The sequence below is a fragment of the Crassostrea angulata genome, chromosome 5 (assembly GCF_025612915.1).
Source record: "Crassostrea angulata isolate pt1a10 chromosome 5, ASM2561291v2, whole genome shotgun sequence".
Lineage (NCBI taxonomy): Eukaryota > Metazoa > Mollusca > Bivalvia > Ostreida > Ostreidae > Magallana > Magallana angulata.
The window spans coordinates 37167165-37188650 of NC_069115.1; the positions used below are offsets into that span (position 1 = coordinate 37167165).

The window sequence follows — 21486 nt, forward strand, 5'->3', positions numbered from 1 at the left end:
CACAGCTTATGAATCATTTCTTTAGTGCCTGTGCTCGTTCCATATTAGGTCTATCTTCCAAAGTCCCGTAAACTTAATCTGCTGCCAGAAACACAAATCATGGCCTTATGAAACAGACAGAATAAGAGAAAGAGGGGAAGAGAGAGAAAAAAAACTTGGAACAAATTGAACATAGAGGTATTGACTTTTTGTGATATTCTTTCTGTCACATTTGGTGCTCTGGCTCTGCAAGTGATAAGTATGAATGGTTGGAATGGCAGAGACAAACATAAATCTCTTGATCTTAATTGGGATGGAAATGGCCTGTTGGAATGCTGCAATTCCATCCATCACAAACATTGCCTTGCCTAATGGATGACCACAATCTTTTAATCACATTTCAAAAGGGACAAAATACAAATAGCTTCTGAGATAGAACTGCAGCCAGAATGAGTAATCAGTAACATTAAGCCGGTGAACTTCTGTTGGTAAATCTAGACTTCAAACATTTCTAAAAATATTTTTTGCCATTTACTTCTGTTTAAATATAAGTCATTCAATACACAATCATCACATTGCAAAAAGCATTCTAAGAAAAGCACCTGGATACCCTTAGACATCAGAAAAAAAAAACTCATATGTAAAACTTTTTTTTCCAAAATATTTTGCTTATCTATTTTATAGTGTAAACTTGACAATTTTGACATAAAATAAAGAGACTGACATTAACAACATTTATTTTTTAGAATTATTAAAATAGGGTTGGTATTCTTATTATCTTTACAAACCAAGAACTTTTTGTTCCAAGTTGCTTCCTTTAATCGACTGGAGAACAGGGTTGTCTCTAAAAATTGAAGTAGAAGGGAGAAATAAAAAAGTAGAAGGGGGTCTGGAGGTCTAGCTTATAGCTAGATTGTGTTTGAAATGCAATAATAGCCGGGTAATTACGTCACTTTAGGCGGGGAAATTCCCCGCCTCCCGGGTCTTAGAGACAACCCTGGGAGAAGATGGATATAGGAAGGAACAGCTGTATTAGTTTTTTTTTTAAAGTTATGAAATACTTGACGTCTGTAAAAACATCCCTTATATCAAGTTGACAGTATATATAATATTACAAAGTAACTTGTATATTAATCTTTTGTTTGGAAAGAATTCGAGCAGAATTCATTTACACTTAAAAACAAAGGAAAATTACACCTCAGTGAGTGTCATTTTACTTGTAAGTTTGGGCTCAAGAGAGGGTGTTTTACCTGACAGGGGAGATAAACCCTGTGTAAGAGTTGTCCCTCTTTGGTGTAAAAATGAACCTCATTTTGGCATTGAAGATTGGGAAGTCGGGTGAATCCACCAACAGCTAAAACTTCCCCACAATTTGACCAGTCCAATTTAATGGAACCTGAAAAATAAAGAAAGAATTTTATCTATAAAGCCTTTAAGTTACATGTTCCATGTTACAAGAATGAGGGAAAAAGGTATTCATCATCATAGAATTGATTTTATTGATGATATTTGCATTTTTACAAGTAATAAAAAAAATTATCAGATTTTTATTTGTTGTCACAGTGGACTTGATATAAATGATTTAGCAAAGAACATTAGGGATTTTCAATTTTTATCAAGTTACATTTATTTACATATATATTGAAATATTGATGTTGATATGCATATGGATTGCTATCAAATTAGGTTCTTAAACCATAAAACCCAGTAGACTTTAACATTAAATATAAATATAAACTCATGTATTCATATGTCAAAACACTGAAAAGCAGACAGAATGTTCAAGTATGCATGGGCAGACCTCTAAAATGACTTTGATAAATACCACTAAAACTTTATATTTAGCATCTGAAGAGACAGTAAACGTTACTATTAGTCTACTCATGTTTAATGGATTAAACACAAATTCTCTTGAGATTAAGTTACTAAAAGCTAAATTGTTTTTGAGCTTATCAAATGAATGTCAATAGACTTCCATTTAAATATTCATTACAATTTGTTGCATGGTCAAAAAATGACAAGTTGATGCACACAATTATATTTACCGGTAGTTCTCTGGGCTAGGACAAAAAGTTGTATTAATTAAGGTATGAATTGATAAATTATCTATATTGTAATATTCCCTGACAAAAACGTTATATATTTATGCATTTAGGGAGTGTGTGGCAAACAACAAAGCACAATACATATCTAATACCGTGAAAGTATATACATGTATATTCATTGGGGATAAAATTTGTTTATTTTGTTAATCACACTTTATGAATTATTATGGTTACATGTTTAGGTTGAGGGTAGCTTGTTGGACAGCTTACTTCACATTAAGATTTGATGTAGAAAACTTACTATTAGACATATCAAGGGATCTACATTAGCACAGCATAAAATAATTTCTTTTCCAAAGCTTAAAAGCCTTATTATAAAAAATAAATTAATTATCATTTGTAATAAAATGGCAGACATGAACATTTTGACAATAATAGCATACTCTATATTGTCCTGATATTATATTGATTGTGCTGCTTAAGAAACAAGGAGATTTCAGCTTCCTCAACATAATGGTGTACATCAGCTAGATGTATAAATGCACAATACCAACTCCATGCTTTCGATGGAGATACCGATAAAGAAAACTTGTAAGCCAGTTATTATGACAAAGGAAGAACTGATTTGAGTTCTTTCAAATTATTCTGTCAGCCCCCTACTGAGATTTCTTGTCTACGAGGATGTAGAACCTTGCGACTTCAGAGCGTATTAGAAAAATGCATTGTGTGTCTCATGATCCCCAATTATCTTCCTGTTAAGAACTCCAGCTTTCACTGTAATTTTCTCCCCAACTCCCCTGCTGTCTTTTTGTGAGACTGCGTTCTCTTCCAGGTTAATGCGAGATCTTTCTGATGGAGGAATCCAAAAGGAGAAAAAAAAAAAAAATTTTCAGCTCCAAGGACTAGAATTCCATTCTAGCACAGAAAATCCATCCAGTTGTTTTTGTTTGCAACAATGTTTCTAGGGTTTTTTTTTTTTTTTCAAATTCATGATCACTCGCGGCAGATAGCATGACACACATAGAACGAAAAAAGGCCGACGTATAATATTTCTACAGCATGCAATTAGTGGCAGGTTTTTTTACTATTTGCCCAACAAGCATTTCCACCACAGGAGCAAAGGTTCCTGGTATTGACTTTGATTAATATGTTTTTAAGCACCACAGGACATGTATTTCTGCCTTATTTAGCAGAATGGATATTCCATGTAATCAGAAGGACATGTTTTGTAGCCCATCAGGCTATCAATGTTGCTGATTCAGAGAGATTTTTTCAAGGACTCGCTCTGGCAATGAAATTTGTTATGTAAATTAGCTTACAAACTCTGACTAATTTTTGTTCTCCTGAATTATGGTTGATTCAGCATTGAACTCCAACTTTAATTTAATTTTTACCAAATTCTCCAAGGTCTTTATCCATTAATGATATCCATATTAATGTGATAAACTTTCTGTTGTAACGATTTACTCAAATAATAGCAATTAATAGCTACAGGTTCTACTACTGTAGAATCTGTTGAAGAAGTTCTGTGATGAAATCATTTAATTTAAAAGAAGATGGATATAGGTAATTGTAAGCTTCTTTTAAACAGGATGAAGTGGTATTTTTTGTATCAAAACAGTTGTTTAGTTAAGACCATAACCCTTGGTGTCATTGCCAGTCAATAAACTTATTCCACACAGGATACCCTGTATTCATCACCAGCTGAATATGCAGCTCATTGTTATGTAAGAATACAATACAACTAAACCAGTGCAACACCTGTAAGAAAAACGTTATGGTATATATATATTACGCACCTCTTTCTTACAAATTCTTTATAAAAAGTAAGTATTATATAAGGCAAACACGGTAATGCATTTTAATTTATTTTTGACGGACAAATAAAATTGCCTGTGGACTAGTTAAAATAAACAGGCACTAGTCCGGCTGGACTAATGCATAAAAAAGTTAGTGTTGAACCCTGACGTAGATCTTAATTAGAAACCCTAACGGGGCTTGTCTTCCTAGTCATTCAACTTTTCTAACACTGAGCGCCTGGTGACCAGTAGAAAAGCTCTGAAGTTTTTTAGCTCAACAGTCTAATAAATATTTTTCAGAGTCTTATCAAATTCTGAAGATGCAGCAAACTTTATAACAGTTACTATAATAATACATGTAGTAGGAGGATCAAACGACAGAGATCAAAAAGTTGACTGCCATAGGGTCAGTACATATGATAAGGCTTGGCCTTGACAAGATTCAATAATATTTCAAATTAAGTCAATTTCAAATTAAGTACTACTATAATAGTAGGAGGATCAAGGACAGAGATCAAAAAGTTGACTGCCATAGGGTCAGTACATATGGTAAGGCTTGGCCTTGACAAGATTCAGTTTCAAATCAAGTCTTACCCTGATTGTGTGTACACCTTTAATACCTGTTTCTTTTTAAAAACACACAGCTATCAGTAATGTTAGCTTCACTGCTGACCTTATACCTCTATACTGCAGCAGCAAAGGACCTGAGATTATCAAATGTCATTAAATGTCATATATTACTAAACAATAGCTGAAATATTTTCTTTAATCATGACCACATGACCATTAAATTTTTTTCTCTTTTGTATTGCATGCTTTTAGATTCTGTTAATACAGAGGTCTGACTGTTCGATTTCAGTCTCAATAGTCAATATGAAGAGAGAGAGAGCGAGAGCGAGAGAGAGAGAGAGAGAGAAGGGGGGCTCAGAGAGTGTATTATATAGGTACCTTTAAGATGGGTGTAGATAATTCTGGGATGTAAATCGTCATAGTTAGACATTAGATATATGGCACCACTCTTGAAGCACACTGCCAGGACTGCATCTACACATTTCGGTGTGGTAACTATCATTAACAAAAAGAAATATATTATTCAACAGAGCACTGTACAAGCTTTAGATTACACAACACATTCACATTATCATGCATTTTATGTAAAATTTATTATTAAGCAGAGGTCAAAATAATAATATGACACTATGTAATGGAATTAAATTCCTCCACAATGTTCCCTGTATTTATTGTACATAAAATGAGAGTATTCTCTCCTGAATATGCTCTAAAACAAGGCACAATTGGCTGTTTCCCAAGTGCATGAAGATGATCAGATGATCAATTTCATTTGATCTTTTTATGATAAAACCTTAAAGCAAAAACCTGTTAAAGAGGTAAATAATTTTTTTTTCGTTTTTTTTTGGTGGCGATCAGCTGACTTCCCATTTTTAAAATTTCATCAGGATCAATTATTCGAAGGCTATTTTTTTCCTCTCTTATTTTTTAGATAGAGTCTAACAAAAATCAAGGCACATCAAAGCTTTCATGGCATAATGTTATTAATGCAGCTAAATGTTGTACATTATTTATAAAAGGAAAGGAGCAACTACCGATTCAGGAACAAGGTGCCATTTAAGCACCAGTTGTAAAGGCCGGACTTTGTTTATTTGGATGTTATGAGGTGAAAAACCCCTTGGTCACCTTAAATAGTGAAATTTGAGGAAGAGCAGGCAATAAAGGAATATGCTGAGGGAGTAACTCCATCTTTTAATTGTAGCTGATCATACAACAATCCCTCTGTCTTCACAAGGGTTGAGCGATAACAAGAAGATAAAAGAAGAATAAAATGTAAAGAGCTTCCGTAATTTTTCTAAACATCACAACAAACAATATTCGAGTTCTTTTGAGCATGTTGAGATTCAACATTTGGGAAGTTCATAGAAGTCATGATCAACTCTCATAACAATTTTATATCTGACTATTACTATAAGCATTAGTTTTCAATATTTTAGTCTTCTTATTAAAATCAGTAAACGAATACCAAATGAATATAAATACTGAAGATTCCTTATTTTATGTGAATTATAAATTCCGCAAATCTTTCGCTTTGTATCAAATTGTGAGAATATAAAACATCACAAATGCCAAACTTTTATTTTAATTTAATTTCATATTCATTTGGTTACAAGTTGTATGAAGGCTCGATGATTGTGGCATTTTTTTGGACTGTTTTGATCTTCTTTAATCTAGTATAAAAATATTAGAAAATACCCAAATATTAAAGGTTAAATAATTATACAATACCCAATTTTTAAAGGTAAAATAATTATACAGATTTTTAAAAAAATATAAAATAACAGTTTATAGCTCAACAAATCATATCTTAAAATTGTAGGTAGATCTGATGGTTAATATGCTGACCATCCAGCCTCCTTAAAAAACATGAATGCGAGATTTTAAAATCTGTGGGCGATGATCTTTTACGCAGATATTTTGCAATTTCTCTTAAAATTTTTAATTCATAAGGAATATACAGTAGAGTCCGTCAAATAACACTGCTCTTACCAGTCGGGGCAGTGAAATTTTCATTCTGCTCCGTGGAAGACTCATCCATGTTGAATTTTTCACATGACCATGTAAGGGAGATAATCTCGGTTCCTTGCAGCACCACCACTTGTGTTACCATGGTTCCAGTGGAGCTGAGGACAATGATCTGCCCATCCATGGTACCAAATATCACCTAAAAATATAGTTATTGTCAAGCTGACTGTGACCTTTAACCTTTATGTAACCTTTAACCCTAAACATAATATCCAATCAAGAATTGAATCTTTTGAAATGGCACTTGAACATCTGAAAAAATGGTTCCAGTGGAGCTTAGGACAATGATTTGCCCATCCATGGTACCAAATATCACCTAAAAATATACACCAACAGGAATATCAATAGTTATTGTCAAGCTGACTGAGACCTTTGACCTTTATGCAACCTTTAACCCTAAACTTACGATCCAATCAACAATTGAATCTTTTGAAATGGAATTTGAACATATGAATAAATGCAAAAGGAAAGCAAATGGAAATTGAAATATCACAAACAATATTAAAACATTTGCCATTGTTTATGATTTGTTTACGACCCAAATCCTTGACCCTGATATCTTTAATGTCAAGGTCATTTAACTTGAAAATATTTTAGTAGAATAATCAAACACTGCAAACAGATCATATTGAAGAGAGATCCATTATTTAGCACCAGAACAAACCATTTGAATAATTGGTGTGGGGGTTTTCTCTGACATGTTTAATTGATACTCTTAGCTTGGAGGTGAAACAAGTACAGTGACACCAATTTTTGGTCAACATCAAAAAAAGGAAAAACACTTAACCAAGAGATTAAATGATAAAATAAATCAATTCAGAATGATTCCACCTTCATTACAGGATTTCGATGCATATTTGATGAACAACTTTAAAAAGCAATACCTCTACAATTTCCAATAAGATTATATGGATCAACTGCACTTATGTTCAATCAAAAAGCACAGCCAATCCATTGTACGAATTACACGGATAAAACTGAGTTAATGCATGCGATCGTCCATTTGCATTGGTTGATTCCTATGCTTTTCTTTTGATGAACATATCAATAAACAGTCAGATGAAATTATGGGTTTTTTAAGCCTTTAATCTTCACTTAGTAGAAAAACATTTTTTGATGTAACATTCTATATTGATTTTTTTTTTTTTTTTTTGAAGAGGCGTTAATTCCTAGATTATGGCTCTTTAATTTCATTGCACTATATGTTTACATGACATTGTATTGAACAGTTAGAATTATGATATCAATGTGTAAGTACATTTGTACACAGTATAATAGGACATTACAGTGGAGGTAATTCTGCACCAACCAATCAAAATTCTGCTGTAATTTATAACAGCTTTGTAGCAAAAGATCAAAAAACATGTCTGTATGTTTTCTGAATATTATTGAGTACCTTATTTTCTGCAGGGAAATATAAAATTTCCATGCTTCTTGAGTTTATCGTATCTAATAAATCCTCTAAAATCTTCAAATATGAAGCAAAAATTGAAATCAAAGCAAGGGATTACATGTTGAAATGTGAATTAAAAGTAGAAATCTTGTGTCTTTCATTTAATGAACTCTATAGAAGTCAATTTCAGATCCCAGATACCATGCCTTAAATGACATAATCATATTAAAAGTACCAACATAACATAATTATGTTACAGCAAATAAATTCAAATTTACTAGATACAGTCAAACTTCGTTATTTCAAACTGGATGGGACTGCGCGCTTTAAAATTTCGAGATATCCGAGTATTCAAGATATCGAGGGTAAAATACTTAAAAAATAAGGGGTTGGGACTTACACCTCACATCCATTGTATTTGAGATATCAGTGTTCAAGATTTTGAAGTTCAACTGTATTTTAAATGGCTGTTAGTATAATCAACATACAATTAAAGCAAGTGTCTTAATGGTTCCATTTTATTATAAACATTTTTGTAAATTTTATTTATAGACTAGCTTGTTTTGTTTTTTTAAGTTTATTAATTGAACATAGGTTCTGTCACAAAAACAAGCAAACACATTACACATACCAGTACTGTTTATAACTGTTACTGGTAGATCCTAGCCAATAAAAAATTGCTTAGTACTGTAAAAGAATGGTTTGAAGTAACTTAAAATATATTGAATTTCACTGAAATTCATACAATGTACCGTTACACATAAAGTATCTTGGATACAAATATATTGAATACCATAGATACAAATGTATGTCAAATTGCCAATCCCTGATTCTTCAAGTGTATTTTAGCTCAATTTTTTAATCCTTGGATATCTCAAATTTATTTTTTCGGAGTCTCATTTAGTTCGAGATAATAACATAAAGCTTCGCATGTATCTTATAATAACGACTTTGTTGTTGCTGGGGAAAATCAGTTTCATGCAGATTTCTGTACATCGATTTGCCTCATAAAAAGTGATTTACTGGTTCTAATAATAAGCTAGATCATCTTAAACAGAATAATCTTACAAAATTGCCTATAACAAAAGGAAAATTAATCACCCATCCCTACTTAATATGAAATATTGATATTAAAAAAAATTACGCAGTTACCACCATGAGCCAAGTCTCTGAAAAAATCAATCAACAATAATTTCAACTTCAAAATGAAAAGAAAAACTGTCTTGATCGAGTTTGACTGAATCAGATAATTTCTGTTTGGCAACTTCCATCTGAAAATTTCGACGGACACAAGGGGATATCGGTTTAAAACCATTAAGGAAAAATTTGTTAGAGTAATATGCCTTCCCTATTCTAGATTTTCTATGTCCAAGTGTGATTTAACAGTAATGTGACGGTTTTTTTGAGTTTATTTGGTAGTTGTGACACTGAATCGCTTACCATAAAAGTGGTTTAATTACGCATGGAGGAAATTTACAGTGGTAAATACCCCTGTGTGTATGGTAAGAAAATCACATCCTACAAGTGAAAAATAATATATCCACCTATTTCATTCCCATGTGTATTGTTTGACTCCAGAAAATGCTTACCTTACCACCACCATAAATAAACGCTTTTACACTACTATTCATAAACATGCTGTTTCAGATTCCCTTCAGATTCTGAAGTGATATTTTGAAAACAATTAAGCTTAGCTTAAATGAGTACAAATACTTATTTTCCTATCATACAGCTCAGAAAGTAAACATTATATTCCTGTGATTTAAAGTTGACATATCAAATTACATCTTCAACACGCAGAATTTTTTATTCTAAAATTTGTGTTAATTTTATTGCCTCTTAAGATACCAAAATAACCTTTTTTTAACAATTATTGAAGGTTTACTAGGTGCATTGTAAAAACTTCTTACCCTTGGTTACTTTGGTCTATATTCCTGCAGAACCTAATGCATTAATATTGAACAAAGCAGGACTCCAGTGTATGTTTTTTGCTTGCTATTTGTAGAATACTGTAGTCTGATATTTTAACTCTCTTTGGTCATTAGGATCCACAACCCACAAATAATATAATAATATAATAATATCTGTCAATCTGGCAATTCAATATTTTGTATTATCTCTGTCCACTTAAGGAAATTATCAAGGGACCAAAACACAAGAATAATGTACCTGTCTGTTAAGTTTTTTTTTTTTTGTCTTGTCTTACGATGCCTCACTACACCTTGAAATTGTTTCTCAAATCAGCAGAAAATTACTTGACTATAATGATAGATAGCATGGTAAATAAGAAGTATTGAGGTCAAATAGGTCAAAAAATGTGCAATTTTGGATACAAAATTATATTTTAGAAATTAAATTTAATTCAGTAAACGTGAACAAAAATCCGAGCACATGATCTGTAGTTCGCAAGTCTGACACTTTAAACACTGAGCTATGATGATATTCATCCAAGTCAATTGATACAAACATTTTAACAAAACATTTAAATCACCATCTTGTGACAACTAGTATCTTAAAAAGTGTAAGACTAGGTGTAGTTAGGTACTTTACATGCACCTAATATATAAGTCATCAGGCGATCACATCTCTATCTTCCTTTCTTCCCCTCTCCCTGTCTCCTATAGTAATAGTAACTTACCCACTGGTCATCAGGGGAACCCAACCAACTCTCTCTCTCTCTCTCTCTCTCTCTCTCTCTCTCTCTCTCTCTCTCTCTCCTTTAATAGTTGTAACTTACCAACTGGTCATCAGGGGAACCCCAACCAACTCTCTCTCTCTCTCTCTCTCTCTCTCTCTCTCTCTCTCTCTTTAATAGTTGTAACTTACCAACTGGTCATCAGGGGAACCCCAACCAACTCTCTCTCTCTCTCTCTCTCTCTCTCTCTCTCTCTCTTTAATAGTTGTTACTTACCAACTGGTCATCAGGGGAACCCCAACCAACTCTCTCTCTCTCTCTCTCTCTCTCTCTTGCCTCCTATAACTGTAACTTACCAGTTGGTCATCAGGGGACCACACCCCACAGGTAATGGTTGTCTGGTCCAGGTTGAGCATGGAGGACCAGTACATCTGCCCCGCCACAGACCCCACCAATACAAAGCCGTCACAGTAACAAATCAGGGCCATTCTACCATCATGGGACCAGGAAAAGTCTGTCACCTAATGAAAAAAAAAAACCCATAAAATTCAATCAGCTATTGGATTTATTGTTTGATTAGTTCCAGTAAATGATATCAGTAATACTGTTAAAGTGTTATTTATGCATGTAGGAAATTTACACTACAATTACACAGTAAGATTAAAATTGCTTAAAATACCCTCAAGTGTACAGTAAAAAACATCAAAATTTTAGAGTGGTGAACTGCAAATCCGCATATTTAATACCCACGCATATAATTGTTTGACTATAGAAAACGCGGAATTCACCACCAGCATAATAAATACTTTTACAGCAGCAAGGAATGCAAATGTAAACATTTTCTGTAATACTTGCTTCCTTGATGATAAGCCCATAAATTTGAAACCCAAAAGAAAGCATTTTACTGTATGTAATTACATCCCTTTTTCTGAATACATGTACTTCTTAAATTATCCATAAAAAGCCAGTAAAAGTACTGTGTGATTTATTATCATTAAATTCTCCATCAGCAGCTTAGAGAAAATAGCAGCCTATAGACATTCTTCCATATATGTAAAGATTACCATCATGATGGTTTAGTGTGTACAATTACTATCGGTAATAAAGTGTGAGGTCAACTTGTGCAAGTTCGTGAAATTCTTGCTCTCAAGGTAGCTTAAGTTTTGATCAATTATGACGTGTTGCCAACTTGAAACTATAATTCTTGACACCATTGAACATGTTGAACATTAAAAGATAATTCATTACAGGTATTTCAGTATGCGTTGAGATTTAATAAGCAACTGAAAGTAGTTTTAAAAATTATTAATACAAGGAAGAGTTGTTTTACACTGATTCTAGTAAGATCATGTCGATTTATTTTAATATTTCTAACAAAACTTGGTTAGATTTTTTATGAAATTGTAGAGAAAATACTTGGCAGTTGAAAACAAAGTTAAAATGTCATGTAGTGTAGAGGAACTAAGCAATTAACAAGTTATGCTCTCACCGAGGAGCAGGCAGTAAACTGGTTCTGCTCTCAGTGAGGACAGACAGTCAACTGATTTTGATTTCACTAAGGTACCAAGCACTTATATGCTCTCACTGAGGAGCAGGCAGTTACTGCTAAAATACTCTCAGCAAGGAGCAGGCAGTTAAGTGGTTTTGATCTCACCGAGGAGTAGGCAGTTAAATGGGTATGCCCTCACCAAGGAGCATGCAGTTAACTGGTTTCATGCTTAGCTGAGGAGCAGGCAGTCAACTGGCTAAATGCATTCACTAAGGAGCAGGCAGTTAACTGCTAATTAAAAATGTTCTCACTAAGAATAGACAATACCTGATATGCTCTTACTGAGGAGCAGGCATTTAGCTGCTTCTGCTCTCCCTAAGGAACAGTTATATACTGGTTTCTGCTCTCACTGAGATCCACACAGTTACCTGGCTGTGCTCTCACCATCAGTCAACTGACTGTTCCTTTCCCTGAATGACCAAATTAGTAACCTTATTGTTCCTCTAGATCTCATTGGATGAACAAGCTGTTACCTGGTTGTGACCTAATGAGGACCAAAGTTAATTATCCATGTTCTCATCACTGAGGAGAAAGCAGAGTTACCTGGCTGTTTCTGTCATTGATGAGTTCAGTGGACCATCTTCCTTCATGTTTTATCCAGACAAATATGGCTCCTTGAACATCACATGTGGCTAGCTTCTGGTAAGGCTCATTCCAACGAACCAAAGTCACCTGCAATTTAAAAAAAAAAGGAAAATGATGCTTTGCATTTAAGCAACATTAATATTACTCTGATCATTCTTATTTTTTTAAAGAAATGAATTTATGATTTTAAAAAAATTAGACTGACCTGTTTAATGACATGCCATTTTTTAAATTAATAATTATAACAAGATGAAAAAAATCTATACATGTACGTAAGTCTTAAAACATATTTTTTCTTATATCACTGACAGCATGATTGGCCAAGAGATCTATTTTAATTAAGGAACCTGATCAGCAGTAATCTGATTTGGCTCGAAAATCAACCAATTTCAATATGTGTACATTGTATCATAGATATACATATATATGCAAGCTTTCTGATCATCAAATTGCTTCGCCTGAAAGTCCTGAAGCTCTATACATGGAACTCAATCCATAAAGCTCCTCTAGAGCACAATGGAGAGGCTGAAAGGGACCACTGGAAGGAAACGCAAATAAATTGGACACCATTCTACAACCGGAAATCTAGTTTGGAAACTCGTAATAGAAAACTCCATGAAATAAATAGGAAGCTTATTTTATTTTTTTTTGGACTTGTTATGTTCAATAGGCAAATATTTCTCGACAGCTGTCAGAGACTTGGACATAAAAGGAGTCTCTGCTTAGAGGGAAGAGAGTCTTGATGCTTTGGTAAAATGCTAATTTCTTTCTTGACCAGGAAATCAGTTTTGTCGGATAATAAAATCCAATGGTTTAATTTGTAGAACAGAGGGTCTGCTGGCCTTACTTTCTGAAGCATACAGAAGAAAGTATGGCTTGAAAGCGCCAAGACTAAAATAATTGCTGCCAGAATGGTGGAAAGCCGAATCATATCACTCTCAAAGAAAATTTTTGAAATACATGTACATGTATAAAGAATACATGTACACTGAAGGAGAAAAATGAATACATGACAAAGACACTGTGGATTTTTTTTCATCCTTTCAATTTTTTTTTCAATTTGAAATAAAGACAGCTCCATACTTTGATATTCAATTCCAGTAGACTATAAATGTATTAAATTAAACATGTATTAAGTAAACATTAAGCTTCATAAAGTCCTACTCCTAATACAACTTAATTGTCCTGAATGTTGGGTTTCCATAGTTTCTGTTTATCTTCATGTGCATTTGGTAAACAACACTGTCAAAATGATCAAGTTTAAATGATGAGTTTGTCCAAAAGTGCCAGATTATTTCTGAAAAACATTTTGGAGCTTGCACAATCATAAGCAAAAAGTACAGATCATCCATCATGGTTAATTCATTGTCAGACTGAATATTACGTTCTACTTTAAACAAGCAAAATAATAACATATACCAGTACAATTGTATCAGATACAACTGCAAAATTATGAAAGTGCAAAATTTGGCATATTTATAGCTATAGTGGAGAATACATTTAGACACTAGGGGAGGGGGTAATATAACACATTCTATGATGGATCACCAAAGTGTCAGATTGGACAAGTTCAGCTACCATAAATGTATGCTATATAAAGCAAAATCTAAAGCAATATAACATTTGTTTTTGGATTATTTTTGGCCAATCTATTTCATCGGTATAATTTCAAAGTCAAATCAAGTGCTTTTCCACAACCCTCTTGTGAAATAAGTTTACAGATAAGGCTTGAGCCCGCATACATCAAGCTTCCAAAGGGAGCCATCTCCTTGTTTCTACGATCACTGCAGTGCAATATATATGATTCCGAATGCCTAATGGGTATTATTGATGGAAAGCAATGTATATTAACGATGGCAACTGGGGAAAAAATAGTGACAGCCGAACCATTGAGTGTTCTGGGAGAACAAATATCCTTTCCAGGAGATACAAATTAATCTCTTTGTATATACACATTGGTGTCGTTTGTAAAAATAACGCATGACAGAAATCTAAATAACTGTTCACAGTTGGGGGAAAATAACGAGAAAATTGTTTGATCATCTTCTATAAAGTGAGAAATAAAAGTTTTTTTTTTTTTTTTTCAAGAGCATTTAGTGTGTTAATTTCTTTGAGTTTTGTGTTTCAAGGATTTTACAATACTTTATATATGGTAATTAATAATAGCTAGGTTTATCTTGAAATTTTAGTTTATTAATTATAATGAAAATAACTAAAACGTTTCCAATTATGGTAGCAATTAATTTTCAGAAAATCAACATTGAGTTACAAACTTTTATATGTGCATGGTCTTCATTTTTGTGGCCATGCAGAAGAATTTCTAAAATAATTTAAACCATAAATGGAAAATGTGCCTTCTCTTTTTTTTTGAAAATTAATTTTTTTGAACTGCTAGCTCTAGACTAGTGTCACCAATTTCTTCTCTTTTTTTTCTGAAGAAGTTTATAACAGTTCTGGAGTTAATGTATTTCAAGACCAAATTGATCAATGTATAAAAAAAATTCATAAAAAAATATCAGCTTTATTTCTTTTTCATTACTGCACTTGGCCTAAGCTGTCGTGTTCAGAAGGATTGACTAACACTCATTAGACTTTTCTGTTCTATTTTCAATGCAATCAAAGAGTGACTTCCCAGACAGTATTAATACTAAAAGTAGACCCGGATCACTTCCCGAAAAGCATGCATCCAAACATCGTCTTCTGCGATACAAGTCTGACACAATTCCGCGGAAAAAATGCAAACTTCACTGCAGGATACATCATCTTATGTCGGATTAGTTGAGTAACTGTCTGACTAGCTCTCACTCACGAAAAAAATCCATAAATTTATTGGCTAATATTGCTCCAGGCTTAGGCAGCATAATAGTATTAATTTTTTTTTTTTTTGCAATATACTATATGATTTGTCATTTAAGCTATTGGAAACAATTCATTCAAATCTTAATCCCTATAACCAGATTTTGTCACTATAAAATTGTGATGTACAACTTTACATCAGTATTCTGTAGACTGTGCAATAAAAAAAAAATTGGAACAACATCCATAAAATTAATCTTATTTCGATCTTCTTTTACAAATCAAATCAAAATCCATCAACAAAAAGCGCAAAGTGCCTTTTGATCAATGGCAATATATTTCCCTTCAAATTTTGAGGAGTAAAAAAACCTATAAACTGTACAGAAGAAGTAATTTCTACTAAATATGTCAAAAATCCAGCAAAGATTTCTCCATATTTATGGTTCACATAGCTTTTACATTTAATCAGGTATTACATTCTTTGGTTGTTATTAGATTTTGAAAACTTTATGAGGCTGAGCTGGGGAGTTATAATTGGGGTTGTTGCAATTATTACTAAACAGACGCCAATAACTCATCATTATAATACCGACTCTGGAATTGTTAAACATTTTAAAGCATAAAATACTGAACTTTTCTAAAATAGCTATTACACCATTAGTCATGATGTTCAATAAATTGTGCTTTGTTTCATAAGAGATTTCTTAAAATAATTGAACAGATTTCATAAAGGAGCTAGAGGACAATTCAGGAATTTACCGTAATTAAACTATTCAATTACATTCATTTACAAACATTAAACAATTTAAGTTACCAATGTAATGCTGTGTATATATAAGGAAATGTTTGTCCTGATTCAATTTCTGCTCCTTTGGTCTCACTGACAGTGGGTGAGTATAAAACGAGGCTTATTGAAATCTTACAAGTCTCAGTTGTGCCAGGATGAAATTAAAATGGAACGAAATACTTGACCCTATTTAAATAGTATAAAATCTCGTATGTGGAATTATGCATTTCACTTACTTTTAGCAACAATTACAACTTAATTCTATAATTCAAAACAGGACCCCCTTATCATCAGAAAAGGAAATGCCACAATGAGGTTGGGTCCAAAATGTTACATAGAGACAATTGAATTCAGTCAATTATTTCCTTTTTCTCCGACCACCACCAACTAAAACACAAATCAAAGGTGACAAACAAATTGAAAAAGAGGCAAACTGACCTCACTCTTGTGACCTCTGAGGTTAAAGTTACTTCTGGGAGGTGGATCGTACTTCTTGCAGTGACTGGTAGTGAACGTGACCCCCACCACCCCTTTGGCGTTTCCACTGGCCAGCCACCCTTCCATGTAGTATTGGTTTCGGTTCAGTTTCCATCCCCCATTGTTGTCCGGAACATCCGGGACTTTCCCCATCCATGACAAGGAGTGGATGGTACATTCCGTGCGGGAGGAGTTGTTCTGCTCAAAATGCACGTGCATTTCGCTATCGGGTCTGATGGAATTTTAGTTCACTGTGAAAATCATGGTTGGTGTGTTACTTTTCTTTTTCTCGGCACCTGGAAAATATAAGCAGGATTTTTAAAATATAACTCATTTTAAAAATTTGCAATGATGACATAACTATATAATGCTTACACTCGAGCAAATTAAACAATTATTCAATTTCTCCAAAAATGTCGCATTAAATCATATTTTTTGATTCTTTAAATAACATAGATGAAATTAGTAGCTGCATGCGCAAGATTTGCATCATGCATTTCTTATACTCAATAATGCTTGTCTCTATTAATTTCCTTAAATTCAATGCATAGAAAAAATCAAAACTTATTCCAGTATTGATTTGAAAAAAAAAAATTCACAAATTCTCAACCATTGAAGCTGCATGGCATATCATATATTTGTGCAAATGCTAAATCTATAGACTAAAAACACGGATATCACCTGCAGTGACCCTATAAATGATTACAAGTACATAAAAGGCGATATAGAGGGAGTAAGATAAACTCGTATTATAGGAGTCAATCTGTTCACCTGCTGAAGGCAAATTGGATCAAATGAACTGGAGGCAGAAGCTAATGGTGGCAACACAACCAATCGGAATCGATACTTTATATCACGGCTCGATGCTATATCATCAATTCCTATAGTATTAGCTCTATCCTACCTAGTACATACAGAAATAATCGTCACTGAAGCCATTAAACGCACATACTCTGGGAGTGTTACTGTCAATCTTAAATGAAAAAATTAAGGCACTCTGCTTCTTTAATTTCCAAATTATTGAGTCAATTAGAGGCACACTCTGTTTATATAAAAGAGAAGAGTTTAAAACTTAATTCATAATGATGTTGCATATACCAAACTATGTATATAGACCTCCAAAAATGAAAGAAAAAAAAATTGGCATTGAAAATAGGTGATGATAATTACTGTAAATTCCTAATTAAACGCGAGGAATTAATATCCGCGTAAAATCGCGAGAAGTATCCTTCGCGGATTTTAAAATCTCGCCATTATTTTCTGAGAGTTGAAAACTACAAGAAATAAGGAGAAAAGTTCAACGTTCGCGATTTTATATTCTCGCGATTTGATACAAACCAGCGGGATCGCGGAATTAAGTACTCGCGTAATATAAGGAATTTACAGTATGTTTTATGGCATGCAATGTATTGCATTCTGAATTTTTATAATCAATCAGTCAATAATTTAGACCTTTTAAACATGATTCACTTTTACTTATATTCAGAATTTTATAATATATCAAATCTTATACATTTTGAAGGTACATATAACTTAAATTTTAGGCAATGGAATACAATCTGAGTGTGATTTTTGCTTTTATCACATGTTTATCTCAATATACCGTGGATATCACTCATGGGATAAATTTTTGATATTCCACTCTGTGTTCTTACGCCACATGACATCATAATTAAACATTACGTAGTTTCAGGCGGATGACTGACGTAGAATGAAAAAGTTAAAAAACAATTCTGGTATCTAATCTTTCGAGTATATTTTAATCAAAGTTTACAACTGTTTTTGTTAATACCCAAGTTAGTTGCTGCACTCACTTTAAATGATTGCGTCTAAAAAGCCCTCCCCCTTCCCCAAAATAAAAACAAAATTCCTTTAATCACAGTTTTTAGAAACATTTCACCAGGTTGATACATAAAATAACCAAACAGAAAAAAGGAGAAATCTGAGGGGGATTAACAAAGCAATCAACAATTCCGACACAACAGAACATAGTTCTTCATCCACTTTAGGATATTAAACCCCATTAAAGCTCTAGAAGGGATGTTTTTTACAGCAGCCCTGGCCTTTTATTACCAACAAGATTTATATGCTCTCTCTGATGACATTAAAGTCAACTCGGATACTCCATGGATACTCCGCCTCCAAACGGATCTTGTAGCGACTATTTTACAACTTGTTCAAACAACCTACCTCATGCATGTACCTGTATTTTTGTGCTCAAGGCAAGAAATTTTTGATAGATCAACTAAGAAAAAAGTTGCTTTTTATCTTTCTATTTACATAATATAACAATTTTTTTTAGGATATTTTCAGCTATTATATGGTAAAAAGTAAAATACAGGTAACAAATATGTGAACAATTTAAATTAAATGAGCCATTTACAACAAAGAAATGTCAATTAAATGTTGTTTAATTAACAAATGGTTTGTTCATTTACTTTTAAAAAATATTACACTGTAAATATCACTGTTTGATGTACCTGATTTTACCCACCAGCTCATCTACTGGGAACTTACATGCAAGAGTAAAGAGGAGAATGTGAGTTATATTTGATCTTTTACAGATTGAGAAAATTTTTTAGCTTAAATTATCCATTATCCATTGAATAGTTATATACATTTGTTTGTTATTACCGGTACTACAACTTGCATAATTACAGTGTACATGTACATAGTCTCAATAAGTTTTCAACCCAGACCTGACTGCATATTATATAGAAAGTTGAAATAGAATCTGATTGTTTAAAGTACATATTATATAATTTTTTGAGGTATATATCAACTTTTGCATAAGGTTGCATGCACTCCTTCTATTTAATATGATAAAATCATGAAACAAATTGCATGGTAGCTTAGTGTATGCTATTTCATCGGGAAAGCAAGAAGATATTGGCTCTGGCAGACAAACAGATCTTAGACTGTCTACCGGTATATCAAAGACCATCCAAAATCAAGATTGCAAAATGAGCGGACAATCTGTACCGGTACCATTAAAGAAGTAAAAAAAATTGTAACCAAAAATTTACATGCAAATATGATGATTCAACCAGATATATATAGAGAGAGAAACTACAATCACTGCCCAATGCAATAAAACTCGTGATGTTCAGAAACGAGATCCAGCTCACAGATCTTGTTCCATTTGGCCACAAGGATCAATGCGCAATATCTTTAAAATAAAACTATCATTAGACCAGATTATCTGAAATGGATGCCGGTCCCTTTTTGAAAATATCAAGGGGAAATTGATCAAGAAATCACACAAAGAAAAAATTCAAATAGCAGCATGTTGCCATGAGAAACTATCATTTCTCCAAACAATTTTCCAGCCCAGTCAATAGTGTTCCCTAAACAAGAAGCTGTAATTTTCTTTTCATTCCTTTTTTTTCTAATTCAGATTCCGTCACAGAGTGAAGATAGCTAGAGACCAAGTTCAATGCATCATCGATGATGAAATTTTTATCTCGCTTGTCCATCTTGCCTCCTGAGTCCGTATATTTAGGTTTCATAAGCTGCGTCCTCTAATATTAAGTTCCCTCCCTATCAATATATTTTAAATGCACACCACACAGTCAAGCTATTACAATTAGTAAATGATCATCTCTGATCAATTAATTGATGAGGCCATGCATATATATGGCCTTACACATTTTAATCGGCCATTATACTGTTACAATAGCATCCAGTCTCCATGGCAAAGAAGCACTGGAACAGCAATTAAATTCTCATTACTCGCTGGTGGATTAATGCCTACCTGCGATTTCTTTGAAATATTTTCCTGATTGGGTAGTACTAGTATATACACACATCATCAATTTCATTCTATAATGTTTACTGGTCTTCAAATCCAACAATGAAGGGTAATATTGAACATCAAAATTAAAACGATTGGATTTCTGTGGGACATTAAATATTTATCAATATGCTTTAAATTAGCCTCTATTATGAATATTTGGTTGAGATTTTTAAGTGTCTACACTTCAAGTACAGTCTGTAGTAATAGTTACCCACACTTATTTTAATTACTAGATTTTGGATAATGGATGTTTTAGAACAAATTAGGAGCTGTAATATTTGTGTTGGAAATGCTTTAATTGTAATAAATACAATTTTCATGTACTATTCAATGACAGATTAAAAAGAGCTCTTATATAAGCTGTTATTTATATATTTCTGTGGAGAAAACTATGAAGAGTCTGCTACTCTGATTGAAGCTAAATTTCGATATTGTCAATGATGAGTAGAAAAAAATTGGCTTGCAATATATAATTTAAATATTCCATGTGGTACAGAAAATACTTATAAAATTCATGGCTCATTGCTGATTCTTTTTACTATTCCATTCTTCCTATACCAGACTCTTACCAGAGATTAACAAATTAAAGTAGAAAAGACGCCTGAAAATTATCCGAAGTTCTAATCATTTGTTGTAAACAACAGGCAAATACTTAATTTGAACTCTATTTCAATTAACCCTTATAAAATTGTTTTATCTAAAGTTCATATCTCTATGAATTAAGTGCAAGTTTAGTATATCATTCAGCAAATATAGGCAATAATCTAAGTTATTAAAATTATCAATGTGTAAAGTAATTGAGAGAATAAAACTCATCTTTGTTCTAAATCTGAAATGTTTATTCTGAATATTCAATATTTATCAGGCAGAAACAATAACTTAAATTGCTACCATACTTGATTCTCTTTGACCTGCTTTCGGAATCTGAAATAGTGTATCAATGTATAGCTATTCTCAATGGATCAGTGCTACCATCAAAGGCCTGAAAAGCAGAATGGTTGCTCATGAAACAATTTTGTTACAGTGATAGGGAATTTAACAGCTAGTGTT

At 32.9% G+C, this 21486-nt stretch overlaps 1 protein-coding gene across 5 annotated transcripts in view; it reads right to left on the reverse strand.

Annotated features, from left to right (window-relative positions):
• LOC128184203 (tubby-related protein 4-like) overlaps positions 1-21486 on the reverse strand; it is a 54817-nt gene that overhangs the window by 25231 nt on the left and 8100 nt on the right. For all 5 annotated transcript variants that reach the window (XM_052853572.1, XM_052853571.1, XM_052853573.1 and 2 more), the window contains 6 exons: positions 16602-16936; positions 12539-12667; positions 10803-10967; positions 6383-6557; positions 4772-4888; positions 1230-1375 (listed from right to left, as the gene is read on the reverse strand). In XM_052853572.1, the coding sequence (XP_052709532.1) occupies positions 1230-1375; positions 4772-4888; positions 6383-6557; positions 10803-10967; positions 12539-12667; positions 16602-16859 (990 nt within the window). In that variant the 5' untranslated portion in view covers positions 16860-16936. The remainder of the gene's footprint in view (positions 1-1229; positions 1376-4771; positions 4889-6382; positions 6558-10802; positions 10968-12538; positions 12668-16601; positions 16937-21486) is intronic.